The 15,580-nt window shown below is 42.6% G+C and overlaps 1 protein-coding gene across 5 annotated transcripts in view; it reads left to right on the top strand.

Moving 5' to 3' along the window:
- LOC121880409 (excitatory amino acid transporter-like) overlaps nucleotides 1-15,580 on the top strand; it is a 119,701-nt gene that overhangs the window by 69,310 nt on the left and 34,811 nt on the right. For all 5 annotated transcript variants that reach the window (XM_042387598.1, XM_042387601.1, XM_042387599.1 and 2 more), the window contains 3 exons: nucleotides 10,451-10,558; nucleotides 11,001-11,126; nucleotides 12,859-13,001. In XM_042387598.1, the coding sequence (XP_042243532.1) occupies nucleotides 10,451-10,558; nucleotides 11,001-11,126; nucleotides 12,859-13,001 (377 nt within the window). The remainder of the gene's footprint in view (nucleotides 1-10,450; nucleotides 10,559-11,000; nucleotides 11,127-12,858; nucleotides 13,002-15,580) is intronic.

The following is a 15,580-nucleotide window of genomic DNA, read 5'->3' as shown; positions in this document are numbered from 1 at the left end:
GGACCGGATTGCACTACTGCCTAGATACCAGTGCATAAACGACCAGCTTATCTGTGCCGCTCATGTGCAGAGTTTTGACTAGAGACTCCCGGCAGTCATCTCTGCCTGTCCCTGTCGCCACTCATCTGTCGCCATAGGACTTTTGGTGATATAGGGGTTTTGATGATGATGAGAGGTATGATGAACTGGATGAAGGCTGCGCATGAGTTGATTTATGTGGTGCGCAGGCTGCAACCACACATCTTGGCTCTCCCTTTTCCTGATCCGGTGGTGTAAGTGTTGCGATGACTGGGGAGAGGGGGAGTTGCAATGGACTGCCGATAGCCCAGTTTGTTGAGTTTCGCCTTAGTAGCCTGTCCATCAGGCATTGCCTTTGTCTACTGGTGTAGTCGTTGGGTTTCCATGGTGGTCACTTCTTCCGCCTATACCGCCATTGGGCTCTTGTTGGAGCTCTGTAAGCATATCTGCCTGATGCGGGGCTCCGCTGCAGATTTTTCGTTTGGGGTTTACTCCTGTAGCCTTAAACTTCCCAAATTTAATCCTCAAGGCAGCGGGGCGGTGGTTGGTAGGCGCCAGGACGCTTCCACATGCCAGTGGGCCTATGCACCGTCCCTGTGGGGCCCACTGCTACTCCGAGATCCCCTGCTAGTCTAGCCTGGTCCCACGAGGCACCCAGTTACCGTGTGTTGCCACGAGGATGCACAGCAGGAGTCTTGATAGTGAGGAGGCTGTGTATTGGTAGGGGAATACTTATGCAAGTTGCTTCACTGTTCGCCACGAGGGCTAGCCAGCAGCGATAGCTGAAAGAGAGAGGGAGCAAACAGTGCTTGCACCTTAACACTAACATAATGCTGCCACTGTAGACGCATTTCCCCACCCTCTGTGTGGCTGCACACACACACTCACACACACACACACACACACACACACACACACACACATATATATATATATATATATATCATGTAAATCCACAATGAAAACGTGGATAAGATAAATCTTGATAAAATCACACGGGAAAAGGGAAACAACGTACCAGCTTTCGTCTTTATTCAAGATGTCTTGAATAAACAGAAAGCTAAGGTAATTGCTCCATTTTCCTGTGTTATCAAGATATATATATATATATATATATATATATATATATATATATATATATATATATATATATATATATATATATATATATATATATATATATATTTTCGTCTTTATTGAAAACGTCTTCAAGAATTATCTTATCCACGTTTCCATTGTGGATCTACACACACACACACACACACACATATATATATATATATATATATATATATATATATATATATATATATATATATATTTATTTATTTTATTTATAATTATTTATAATTTAATGCACCAATCAGCAGTGTTACCAATGCTCCTTCACCTGAGGTGCAACTGTACACTATTTATTGACAGGAGGCAACAATATATTACCCTGACGGTGTTTGACACACTGGACACGTCAGGTACCGCCTGAGTTATGGCGGTGCGGATAAACGTCGGGTTTTCCGATATCTTATATTTTATAATCTTTCTTGTCACTATTTTTGTATATATTTTATTTATTCTTTGTAATTTTAGGAGACAAAATATTTTCGTATGAGCCTGAAGGTCCGTTATGCTCACGTTGTTTTAATGTCGCGACATGTAAGATTAATGGGTTTAATTTTTGTAATTGTGATCATAAAAACCATGGAAATTGCTCAATTGTTTGGTTGTTAGACGCTTATTATACAGTAATTATAGAGTCAAGGTTAAGCTGGAGTGAGGGGAGGTCAGAGCTGTAACTGGGGGGTAGGGCGCCCTCATCTGCTCCACCTCCCGCAGTGGACGAATCCACAACTCCTGTAAGACTTAGTGCAAGGGCTTTACATTATTCACAGTTCTCTGTGTTTGTATTGTTCACTTCTCACATTATATAGTACTTTATTCATTACCGTGAAGACGTTTACTCATCCACTAAAATAACATCAACACACTCTCTGTAGCTTTCTGTATGGGCACTTAATTTTGAAGCACTACATAATATGACTACAGTTCAGTTTATACCTTTCATGTAGACATTACTTAAGTAGTTTTGTCAGACGTGAAGATAAAGATGAATGGTGTCGACTCGGAAAGGAAAATGAGTCCAAAATCCCCTCCGTTCCAAGTCGTTCCTCTCTCACGCTCAAGAACCAAATACCATAAATCGAGCCAGCGTGTCGTAGAGTCGTTACCAAGAGGCCATAACTTTCAACAAGCTGATTCAGTTCTAAAGTTTCGAATCAGAGTGTAAACTGAGTTACTAGGGTGTGTGTTGGGTGGAGTGGGTGTTTGTTTTGTACCTTGAGCCAGGAGAGGGGTGTCTTTCTTTCTTTCTCATTCTATCTTTCATTCTTTTTTTCTCTCTCTTTTGCTCACTCTCTCTCCCTCACATTGTTATTTATTTTCTGTCGTAAAATTATCACCAGAAAACGACCTCAGTAATATTGGTATCGTCAGGTCTTGGTTATCAGGCCTCAGCTGACGGTGTTATGGTCGACCTTTCCCTGAAGAGTGATCTGTTACGTACACTCCACCCCAACAACCACAGCTGCCTCTCCCTTACTGCTTCCGTGAATCAAGTTTTCTTAAAGGGGTTCTTGGTAGTTGGCCAATGTCTTCTGTTTTACTTATCAAGAACGTAATTCACTCCAGACGCTGATAAATCGATGTTGTAATGAGGGCTGGAGGATATAACCTTGGGATTGATTTTTTATTTTGCCACTTACAGCGGCTACTTTATTGTGCACCCCACACTCATCCTGTGAGCGGTAGCGCAAAAGGATTACAGAGTAGAGATTACAACAGGTCATAATAATTAACCCCCGTTGTCAGGATATTATGGCACTGAATGTTACACAATATTTCAATTACATTATTTGTTTAGTTCTATACATAAAGGGTAACCTATTCACAAATGCGTGAGTACAGGCGTGTGAGGCAGTATGTCTGGCCTCACACTTTGTTATTCACATTTACGTGAGAAGTATTCAAGCACATTGCGTATTTGGTTCTGTACATGAGAACTGATATAGTTACTAAGTGCAAAAAAGTGGATACAATCTTAATATGTCGGCTGTCTTGCCATTAGAGATGAAGTGTTGTGCCATTTCTCACACAGTGTGCTTGGACCTGTCCCTAAAAGGTTCTATCTTCACACAGTCGAGGACGTAGTGTTCAAGTGTGTGGCCATATGTATGGCCACACACTTTACATTTAGTCTTGTTTACATCTGCTTGAGGAACATACTGCCAGAGGTATTTATATCCTTACCTTAATCTAGCGGTTACAACATCTTGTAATCTAGTGATCTTGTTACTTGCTCCATATACATGTTTCACTTGATACATCTCATCATGGTAAACTATGGATCGACTAGTGCCTGTTTGCACTTGTCTACTTGCGTCAAACTCATCAATAAGTTCTTTCCTAATTACAGTTTTAAGGGTTCTTTTTGACAGACCCAAATTGTATTCAACGGCGTCTTTGTTAGACGCGAGTTTGGCGAGGGCATCAACTCTGTCATGTTTTATGAGGCCTATGTGAGAGGGGATCCACAACAGTTTGACCTTGACACCCCGGTCAACAAGGCACGCATATTTGTGTCTGGCTTCAGAGACAAGAGCGTGACAACCTGAGTCGAGGGTGCCAAGGGCAAGTAGTGAGGATAGAGAGTCAGTGATGATGAGACTGTGGGGGAATAGGGCCATCTGTGAGCTACACCAGTGGGAATAGGTCCATTTGGGAACAGTATTATCGAGTTCACATCTCCTATACACCCACAACTTTGAAACAGTTCCCCACGAAACGGTACTTCGGTGATGTATACAATATATTTTTTTTTTACATTATTGATTTTTATACATTTAAGCATTAATCTACGCTTTTATTACCGAGTTGATGTGGTAATGTTAATTTGGTGAGTCGTTTAATAACATGAAAATTGGCTAATGTGTTTTTGATTTGTTCATTGATGTGTGTGTGTGTGTGTGTGTGTGTGTGTGTGTGTGTGTTTAAAAATATTCCAGAGAGAGGGGGAGAGATAGAGTGAACAGGTGTAGGTAAGTAAAATAGGTAAGTATAGGTAGATAGGAAGGTAGGTGGCACTAAACACCAGTGAGTGCGACACGGTGCCACCCGCCTCGGTAGTCATGGAAACATCTCCTTAAACCCTTATTGATCTCTTCCCGTCTCTCTTATCTCGCTGTCCTGGACGTCCGGTGTCGTAGGGTAAGATAACGATATTTTATTCACTCTGGGCTTGACACCTAAGTTCCCGCTCCACTTTTTATATATTATGTAAGAAACTGAAGGTAAATCTGCTTGTTATTATCTGTCGAATTTTGGACCAGATCTTCTTTATTTTGTTATTTTTTTTTCTTCTCTTTTTAGTATAAGATAAAGGGTTCTGATTTTTCCCCTTTTTAAAGTAGAATTTTGCTTCCTTTATCGCGTTTATTTTTTATTTTGTGAGTATTTAGCTAAGGACTCTACCTATTGCTTTCCTTTTTTGTATTTTTTCAGCACAACTATTATTTGTTTACATTTTTGGCACATCTTAACTGTAGAGATCGGCTTAAAACTCTCTCTCTCTCTCTCTCTCTCTCTCTCTGCAAAGCTTTGAGCAATGATCTGCTAAGGTGACTTGATAAAACATTTTTTATCTTATCTATTTATGGCACTTCTCGTTATTGGTAGTTATATATATTCTACATCTTAACGCACTTGGCTGTTTAGGCTGTGGCACATCTGACTCACCGACCAGATTACTGTACTACCACGTCTCTACCTCTCCCTATAACCTCTCCTCCTCACATCCTTCACCTCCTCACATCCTCCTCCTCCTCCTCACATCCTCCACCTCCCCACATCCTCCTCCTCCCCACATCCTCCACATGTTATGATTATAGTAATAAACGTCACAGAACCTCACTATTGAACCGCATCACCTTATCTTACCCACAGCAACCCCCCACACATAGCATCTGTCCCTATACCCACATAAACTCCTCACAACCACAGCAACTGCCCCCACACCCACATAAACTCCCTCACATCCACAGCGACTCCCCACACCCACTCCCCACACCCATACAGCAACTCTCCACACCCACAGCACCTCCTTCACGCCCACATCAACTCCCCACACACACAATAACCCCCACACACCCACAGCAATTTCCCCCAATCCATATATGAAGAGTTATTTGAAATCGACGACATCTGCCATTTTCTCTTGTGATCTCAAAGACCAAATCTAATAACGTTTATTATTATATTATATTTCTCAATCTTGTTTATTTGTTATTTATGATACAGAGTGGCGCATAAGTCACTTTACCGAGAACAATGATACGGTAAATTGTTCTCGGTAAAGCAACAAAAATAGACCTAACGCACAAACAAAAATAAGAACAATATCAACAAAATAAAGCTAAGGTAAAACAAAGAATTAAAAATATCAACAGTGAAAATAATACAATTGTTATGAAGGCAGCAACATGCAGACGTGACTACAAGACATTTCCAGGTCAACAAATACTGGTTTATGGACGCGGTAAAGTCAAACCATAGAATATTACAGTAACTTTTTTATGGAAAGGGAGATGTATTTATTTTAATCACTGTTCGTATATTATATCTTTCTTGAATTAGCTTTTTGGAATAGTTATATATCTATTATATATTAACGTAACCTCGCTATAATTTATATGGACGTAGTAAGGAGGGAATTAGTACATGATATAAACCCGGGTATTGGTGTAGGTAGAGTGCAAGTTGCACTCTACCTACACCAATACCCGGGTTGCACTATGCAACCCATTTAAGTAGTATAGTCTTCACTTCATACAGACCTCGGGTATTGAGACCATTGAACGTCTAATTACGATAAATGATAATTATAAGTAGATTATCACGTTGTTGATGAGACTCAGCGGCCGTTATATAATAGTAAGAGTTTATCGCTTCATGGGAATATTTTACTGGGCATTTACTGAAATCATTTTGATATTTACTGTTTTCTGTTGCGTGATGTTGACCAATGAACACAGACAAAAAAGAAAGGAAGGAAAATATAATAACATCGTTCTTTTGTCAGCTTTAGTGGTGGTGGTTGGCTGCAATTCGTGTAGGCCATCCATAGTCTTTCAGAGGCTCCAACTGAAAATAGTTAAGGCCAATTACGTCATAAATATAGACTTTATTATCCTATTTAGATATATAAGCACGAGTCACGCACAGTGTCTTCCCTACTTTAATACCACGAGGATTTACTGCTGCTATATACGATACACCACTGTCAAACAGTGCTGTAAGCGACCAGCAACATGCGGCAGTTATTAACACGGCTTTAAATTCTCATTGGGAGTGAATGGTAGCCTCGTCTCTCACTTGGTACGTGGGGGTGAGGGTGAGGAGGGGGTCATACTCCGCGTGTTTCGAACATGGTATACGTGTGTGATAGCAAAGGGGGAGGTGAAGGTGAAGTTGAGACATGGATCATTAACAACCGACGTGGGAGGAAGAAGAGGAGGAAGGAAGGGGAGTGTGCATGTCGACATACTGTACGATAGCAACTTGCCAAAAGGGGTACGTTATGCCTTTATTGACATTGAGGAAGTGAGTTGGGTGCGTTTTGGTCTCTTCATCTGGCCGTGACAAATTCCTCCCAGGCGACGACATCACCTCGAAAATATCAGGTAATGTAATGTCCATGTCACTCTCCTACTGGTCTATATTTACCATCGGGAGGAGCGTCTTGTCTATTAATACAAGGGCGCAGCTCCTCTTTGGGTAGGAGGAAGACTCGGAAATACAGAGGAAGGAGGACAAGGTCACTAAACTAGTTAAAATAGATAGAAAAATAAGTTGCACGGGGGGTGAGGTTGTGTCGGGGGAGTGAAGGTTGTGGTGGTGTTGGCAGTGAGGGAAGATATTGGTGGTGAGGGAAGGAGGTGATGGTGGTGAGGGAAGATATTGGTGGTGAGGGAAGGAGGTGATGGTGGTGAGGGAAGCAGGATTTGGTGGTGAGGGAAGGAGGTGATGGTGGTGAGGGAAGGAGGAGTTGGTGGTGAGTGAAGGAGGTGATGGTGGTGAGGGAAGGAGGAGTTGGTGGTGAGTGAAGGAGGTGAAGGAAGCAGGAGTTGGTGGTGAGTGAAGGAGGTGATGGTGAGGAAGGAGGAGTTGGTGGTGAGGAAGGAGTTAATGGTAGTGAGTGAAGGAGGAGTTGGTGGTGAGGGAAGGAGGTGATGGTGGTGAGGGAAGGAGGAGTTGGTGGTGAGTGAAGGAGGTGATGGTGGTGAGGGAAGGAGGAGTTGGTGGTGAGTGAAGGAGTTAATGGTAGTGAGTGAAGGAGGAGTTGGTGGTGAGTGAAGGAGGTGATGGTGGTGAGGGAAGGAGGAGTTGGTGGTGAGTGAAGGAGGTGATGGTGGTGAGGGAAGGAGGAGTTGGTGGTGAGTGAAGGAGTTAATGGTAGTGAGTGAAGGAGGAGTTGGTGGTGAGTGAAGGTGGTGGGGGTTGCGCCAGGCTGCTCATCCCCCTCCCTCTCCCACTCACCTTAGACTAAATTAAACCTCGAGTATTATTCTTGCACACACACACACACACACACACACACACACACACACACGGCAGCTTGAAGGTAATATCCTTCCTCACCAACGCTCCTCGTCTCAAAGGTCCTTCGGGACTTTTTTCCCACGTAATTACAGGCCTCAACAATGCATCCAATTTTAGCTGGCTTTAAAATACACACACACACACACACACACACACACACCCCATCCCATCTATTGTTAAAATAATAAACAGCTCCTGATTTATGTACTGTACAGCCCTGTAAATGTATTCAATGCATATTATATCATTATATCTAAATCAAATGTAAGTCTGTATATTTTCAGCCACCGGCTGCAACTCTATTAATAAACCGTTTATTATTATTATTAATATTATTATTATTACACACGGTGGTCTCGGAACAAAGAAAAACACTTAAAAATATAATTAACTTACAATGGGTTTAGAACTGTAAGAAAAAGTCCATTAAAATATTTTCATCCACATAATAGTTTGTCTTCCGTTCCTGTGAAAGTCTCAGCTGGTCAACAGTGTACACGGCGGTTGAAAGTTAACAGTGTGTTTCTCTTGATATTAAACAAGGCTACACTGTTGTTTATTCAGAATCACGCTCAAATGTCAATCATAAAACACCCCTTGGCTAACCACAATATCATATATATATATATATATATATATATATATATATATATATATATATATATATATATATATATATATATATATATATATATATATATATAGTAATGTCAGTGGTACCTGTTGTTGATGACGTCACTGGCATACAACGTCTATTTAGAAAGTTCTGTGACTCACTTTACTCTTCTAGTGACCACATCCTCATATGCTGAATCACGAATCCACTTATTACCTGATATGTGGTCGTGTGTAGGCGTGAATGACACACACACACGCACACACACACACACACTAAAAAAAATAGACTAATAGGTAAAATTATTATGTTTTTATGAGGCCGTAAACCTTTACCTTCTCGGACGAGTGAACCTGTCTAGTGCTGGGACACACACACACACACACACACACACGCACACTTACACATATACACACACGTACACACATGACAACTTATACATATATACAGACCTACACACATGATCACTTATACAGATACACACACACACGTACACACATGAACGCCTACACATACTGTATATACCCACATGAACACCTACTCACATACGAACACAAGTACACAAATGAAAACTTACACACATATACCCACACGTACACATATGAATAACTACACACATGGACAATTACAGACATGTACCTACACGTACATATATATGCCCACACATACACAGACACACACGTACACAGACACGCAGTGCAAGCTCCAGCAGTCACAGTGGGTCATGCCCATCCTGCAGAATCATGCTCGGCGCAGACTCCTCCAGCTACAACAACGCTCTCTCCACCCTGGAAATGCCATCCCTCAGTGACCTCCACCACCAAGCATTAGCTAGGATTAGCAGTGGACTACTGCACCATCCTCGTCATCGCCACCTCCTGCCACCGGCAGTCCCCCGCCCACCTCGCGCAGTCCGCCACTACAACAAAATTCAGCCCATAAGAGCCCGCACCGATAGATATAAGAACAGCACCATCCCATCTATTGTTAAAATAATAAACAGCTCCTGATTTATGTAATGAACAACCCTGTAAATGTACTGAACACATATCATTATGTCTAAATCACATGTAAGTTTGTATATTTTCAGCCACCGGCTGCAACTCTATTAATAAACCGTTTATTATTATTATTATTATTATTACACACACACACACACACACACACACACACACACACACACTCACACACACTCACACACACACACACACACACACACACACACACACCGAGCTTGTCTAATTCCTCCTTTGTTTCTGAACACTTTGTCCTTGATGTGTTCAGTGTTAGTTCAGCAGGAGACAGGCGTACAGTACAGCACCAGCGGAATGCCTGCCACGTCTGGTGTGGTCACGCGACGGTGAAACAGTACGACGTAACACACATTGCTCGCTTCCCCCGCCAGACGAGGACACGTGCCTTGTCTGTCGACTTGTGAAAGAGACCTAGGGGTACTTGTAAGCCCGGACCTACGGCCTAGAAAACAGTGCGTTAATGTTCGAAATAAGGCAAACAGAGAATTGGGTTTTATATCTAGAAGTGTAAATAACAAGAGTGCAGAGGTCTTATTGCAACTATATCTTGCGCTAGTCAGGCCGCACCTCGATTATGCGGTTCAGTTCTGGTGCCCCTATTATAGAATGGATATAAATTCACTAGAGTCGGTGCAGCGAAGAATGACAAAAATGATTCCGGGACTTAGAAACCTTCCATATCAGGATAGGTTAAAGAAACTTAACTTGCATTCCTAGAAAGACGAAGAGTGCGGGGAGATATGATAGAAGTATTTAAGCGGGTGAAAGGAATCAATAAAGGGGATATAGATAAAGTTCTTATAATATCCGAGCAGGATAGGACTCGGAGCAACGGATTCAAGTTGGATAAGTTTAGGTTTAGGAGGGAGATAGGAAGAAACTGGTTCACAAATAGGGTGGTGGACGAGTGGAACAAGCTTAGCAACTTTGTAGTAAGTGCGGGAACTCTGGAAAGTTTCAAAAGGAGGCTAGATAGATTCATGGATGATAGAGAGTGGTAGTAACTCTCGACAGGAGCTTCCATGCACGGGCCAACCGGCCTATTGCAGACTCCTTATTTTCTTATGTTCTTATGTCCTGGGTTAGGATTATATGTCTTCACTTCCTCCCTAACGGCCCTGTCCTCCCACAGGCAACAAGATGTCTCCGGTACGCGTCACGGACATGCGGTGGGGCTGGGTTAGGAAGAACCTGCTCCTCATGATTACCTTCTCCGGCGTCCTCTTCGGCGTCGCCCTCGGTGAGTATCTTGAATGTGGAGGTTAATTTTGGACTTCGGGGGTGATATGCCTGTTTGAGGGTGATATAACATCTGCATATTGATCTTGGACGTGGAGGGTGACCTGATTGACCTGTGATCTAGGTTCTGTAGGTTGACCTAGGACCTGGAGGGTGACATGTGTCCTTGAGGGTGACCTGTGACTTTGAGGATGACTTGGGATTTGAAGAGTGACATGACTTCTAGGTTAATCTGGAACCATGAGAGTGACTTGTCATCTGGAGGATGACCTGTTATGTTGAGGGTGTGATTTAGCATCGGTGTTAAGGGAAGTACCTCCTCCATCATACTGTTAAGGGAAGTACCTCCTCCATCATAGCGTTACGGAAAGTACCTCTTCCACTATAGTGTTAAGGGCAGTACTTCCTCCGTCACTTATGACACACGTGTTCCTTTCCTGCAGGCCTCGCCCTCCGTGCTGCTGGGCCAGACTCCACCACCATCCTGCTCATCTCTTACCCTGGCGAGCTCTTCATCCGGATGCTCAAACTCATGATCCTTCCTCTCATCATCGCCTCTCTCATAGCAGGTAAGAACCCCCTACCCTAAGATAACGCCAGTGTCACCAGTCACAAGTGCCTGGCGTTCTTCACTCTAGTCTATCATAAAACCATCGCCAGCTCAAGTAATCATCAACGTCTGGCGTTCGTTCTTACACCGCCAGCTCAAGCGATCATCAACGTCTGGCACTCAATTCTGACCCGCAATACTATAAAATACCACTATAGATGAGTTGCCAATATAATGTAGCATTCCTCTTCAGTTACGCCTGACGAACCTATGTCCGTTTTTCACCAGCACTGGCGCTCTGTTTATGTTGACCACCGTTTGCTGTGTCAATTGCTGCTCACTTGTGTGATAATCTCCAGCTCTTCGTGGTGGTCCTCTCTCTCTCTCTCTCTCTCTCTCTCGCCCGTCATTTTAATTCCACTTGACACCTCCTCACCGCCCCCTTGCCTCCTTCCTCTCCCACTTGAGTCTCGTCTTCACCTACTGCTTCCATTCTCTTTAATGTCTCCAACTTCCCTCTGCCTATCTATTTCTTCCTTCTCCTAACCCGTTCTGTTGATAGTTTCATTTTCTTTTTATGCATTTCCACCCTTCCTCGCCTTCCCTTATGTTCCTCCTTTGTCCTGTATTCCCTGGTTTCTCCTCGCTTCTATATCCTCACTTTATTCGTATCTTCTTCCTCTCCACCTTTCCTCTATCATCTACTTCCTCCCACGTTCCATTTTTTCTTCGTTATCGTCATTTTCGCCTCTGTCCCTCGTTTGCCTCTGTTCATTATCCTCTTATCTCACCTCTTCAGTGATGGTTATATCCGCCTTTCCTCTTCACCCTGAGCGAGTGATCTCAGCTCTTCCACAATTTTTTTTTCGTTTTCCCCGTCCTTCCCTTCCTCCCTCCCTCCCTCTAATCACTCGTGTCTCCTCATAACTTTTCCTATCTAAACTTTTCTCCTCTCATCTTTATCTTCCCTCTTGTTGTCCTCTTCTTGCTACGTCCCCAGAATGAGTGAACGGCCTAGTCCTGTCTTCATTTCTCACGTTGACTTACATTTAACTGGAAATGTGGAAGAACTTTACATATATCGTTGAGAACAAGATGGCTATGATCGTGTGTGTTTCTAAGTCGATGGCTGTATTGAGGGTTGTAAACAAGGAACTACATGTGCAAACTCAAAAACATTTAACAACATGAATAAACACTTATTTGCTTGCGTCAGAATTTCAGGAACGAGAAAAACAAAATATTGCGAGGTCTTGGTAACACTGGCGCTGAATCGGTCCTCCATACCGACGGCTTTGTTGGGATATTTGGTGGTGACGTAAGGCGAGTATAAACATGTTCACTGTGGCCACCAGGGGGAGCTGTGGCTTGGTATATAGACCCAGACATATTGATGATAGATTAGAGGAATAACACAGAATTTTATGTTTCAACGAAAATTCTCAATTTAGCCATATTTGCGGCTCAGTTTCCCCGCTGTATTAAGTAGATAGATAAACATAATCTTTCTGTAATATCGCCATACGCGTTCACATATGCTCGGCAGTTACAGTACATACACACTGTAAGTATGTACACAAACAATGGTAAACAGTGTGTCGGACTACTCTGTCTCGTGTGAGTTAATTGTGTGGCTACTCTGTCTCGTGTGAGTTAATTGTGTGGCTACTCTGTCTCGTGTGAGTTAATTGTGTGGCTACTCTGTCTCGTGTGAGTTAATCGGTTCCTTTCTGCTTCTCCCATCATCACAGGATCTGCCAGCCTCAACGCACGCATGAACGGGCGGATCGTGGTGCGGACCGTACTCTACTTCATGGCCACCTCCCTCCTCAACGCCTTTCTGGGTGTCATGCTGGCGATCGCCATTCACCCAGGGTCTCCACTAGCAAAACAGGTCAGGGTCAGGTCATCTTTTATGCAAATAAGTGAGAGTCAGGTCATCTCTTAACTAGTGAGGATCAGTTCAACTTTTAGCAAACAAGTTAGGGTCTGGTCACCTTTTATCCAAACAGGTCAGAGTCAGGTCATCTTTTAACCAAACAGGTCAGTGTCAGGTCATCAGAGTCAGGCCATCTCTTAACCAAACATGTCAGTGTCAGGTCATCAGAGTCAGGCCATCTCTTAACCAAACATGTCAGTGCCAGGTCATCAGAGTCAAGTCATCTTTTAACCAAGCAGGTCAGGGTCTGGTCATCTTTAAACAAAACAAGTCAGGGTCAGGTCATCTTTTACCCAAACGGGTCAGAGTCGGGTCATCTTTTATCCAAGCAGGTCACGGTCAGGTCATCACATACCACAGAGTTCGGCTCCTGGCTATACATTCAGATATATTCACGACCCTCTCAAGTATTACCACCACAAGGTCGACCCTCCAGGAACTCCCAGGCATAACCTTCTGCCTGCACTTTTTATCATTATTCTTCACCATTCGTCACTTTTTATCATTATTCTTCACCGTTTATCACTTTTTTCTTCATTATTCTTCACCATTCGTCACTTTTTATCATTATTCTTCACCGTTTATCACTTTTTTCATCATTCTTCACCATTCGTTCATCATCCACACAACCTCTTCAGTGGGCTTGGTTACTGTACTCGGCTATACGTAAACTCTTAAAAGCTCCTTACTCTTCAGCTGTTAACCAACACATGTTCAATTTCCTTCAACTCTGTCAGTGGTGAAGGTATAATATCGACAATGCTGATTCTCTTCCCGTCTTTCACTATCATCATCTTGTAAGCATTCTCCCCCCCACCCCAAAAATCGATGCTACATGTTGGTTAGGTCAGATTATGATCAGGTTCAGGTAACTAACTCTTTGGTGGTTATCCTCCCCCGCAATAAGGTCACGGTATCATCCCTCAAAAACCAGACATTACCACATCGATTGTTAGTCAGCAAACAATGTCAGATAATCAACACACGGTGATTTGTTATAATACGTGATGGAATGTCAAACTACCGAATGAGGTCACGTAATCACGGTCATTATCTCTCAAACAAGGTCAATTTACCATCAAACTAGGGAGAGTTGTAACCTAATTAGATTGTTCAGCCACCTAATGAGGACACGTGATTGGTCGTCATCTTTGCTAAACAAATGTTACCTGACCATCGGTGTGGGAGGGAGGTTGTTGAGCCTTAAAAAAGGTCATGGCGGCAGCGAGGTGATCAAAGAGGGTTAAGCGAGGGTGTGGCAGGGGCGGGGCGACGTGTGCAAAAGTATTGATTTATTGACCTTTTTCCTTAAGGCCGCAGGGCGCAGCTGGTGTGTGTGTGTGTGTACTTTGTTTGTGTGTATGTGTTTGGTTTATGTGTGTGTGTTTTTGTGTGTTTTGTTTGTTTGCGTTTTGTTTATGTATGTGTGTGGAGACAGGGCTCTCTGTATGTTTCATTTTGCTTTGTGTGTGTGTGTGTGTGTGTGTGTGTGTGTGTGTGCGGCACCACCCAAGGAACATAATTGTCTTTGGTGAAGGTCTGCTTCTGTTTGTGGCACTGTCCATATGCAAGGTTCTTTGTATCACTGCTGGCGGGTTATCAGATGTGGCAGATATTAGAACACGCATAGGAAGGTGGTAACTTAACTTAAATAAAACCTGTTTATTCTGTCCTTGTTGACGTGTTTCCGGTGTGTGTGTGTGTGTGTGTGTGTGTGTGTGTGTGTGTGTGTAGTATGACAGAACCTGTTTACTCTTTTTTTGCTTTACACACTCAGCGGTAGCTATCATTCACCATCATTTATTCTCTTTCATCATTCATTCTCTTTAACTGTTGTATTAAGTGTGGCTTCTTATGGTGTTTCTCGTCAATTCTAGTCACGCTGCCAACAAGAAGCTTTTGACACCTTGATTTCTATCCATTAACACACACACACACACACACACACACACAACCAACCATTGTAAAAATTATCAATAACTTGTAATAGACCAGTGTATTCACTCCCAGTAAACACTACTCCTTGCACTGTCACTATGTTGAAATGCCCTGTAGTTTGAGCTTTTCCCCATCTAGTTATTATATATCTTATTTATATCACTTATGTTACTTGTATATTATTTGTAATTCGAAACCCATTCCCCAAATATGTAACTGTATATTTTCAGCCTTCTGGCTGCCATGCTCTTTCAATAAACCGTTAATTATTATTATTAGCCTATTACACACACACACCGCTGCTTCCATACTCCAGGCACAGATTTTTCTTTATCCTCATCATTTCATTTCTTCCTTGGCTCTCTCTTTCTCCCTTCTTCTTCTTCTTCTTCTCCTCCTCTCAGTATGTCCAGCTCACCTTCCAACCCTGAACTACTCCCTATTTTAACGATCATATAACTTTTATATCTTATTTCCGTGTTTTATATTATTTTTTGTTATGTTTCCTCCCCAATGCTTGTTCTATTTCACCCCCACTTCTTGTTTTATTTCCTCCCCACTTCCTCTTCTATTTACTCCCCACTTTCTGTTTTGTT

Source organism: Homarus americanus, unplaced genomic scaffold (assembly GCF_018991925.1).
Source record: "Homarus americanus isolate GMGI-L3 unplaced genomic scaffold, GMGI_Hamer_2.0 scaffold50165, whole genome shotgun sequence".
NCBI classification, from domain to species: domain Eukaryota; kingdom Metazoa; phylum Arthropoda; class Malacostraca; order Decapoda; family Nephropidae; genus Homarus; species Homarus americanus.
This window is presented reverse-complemented; position numbering and strand designations above follow the sequence as displayed.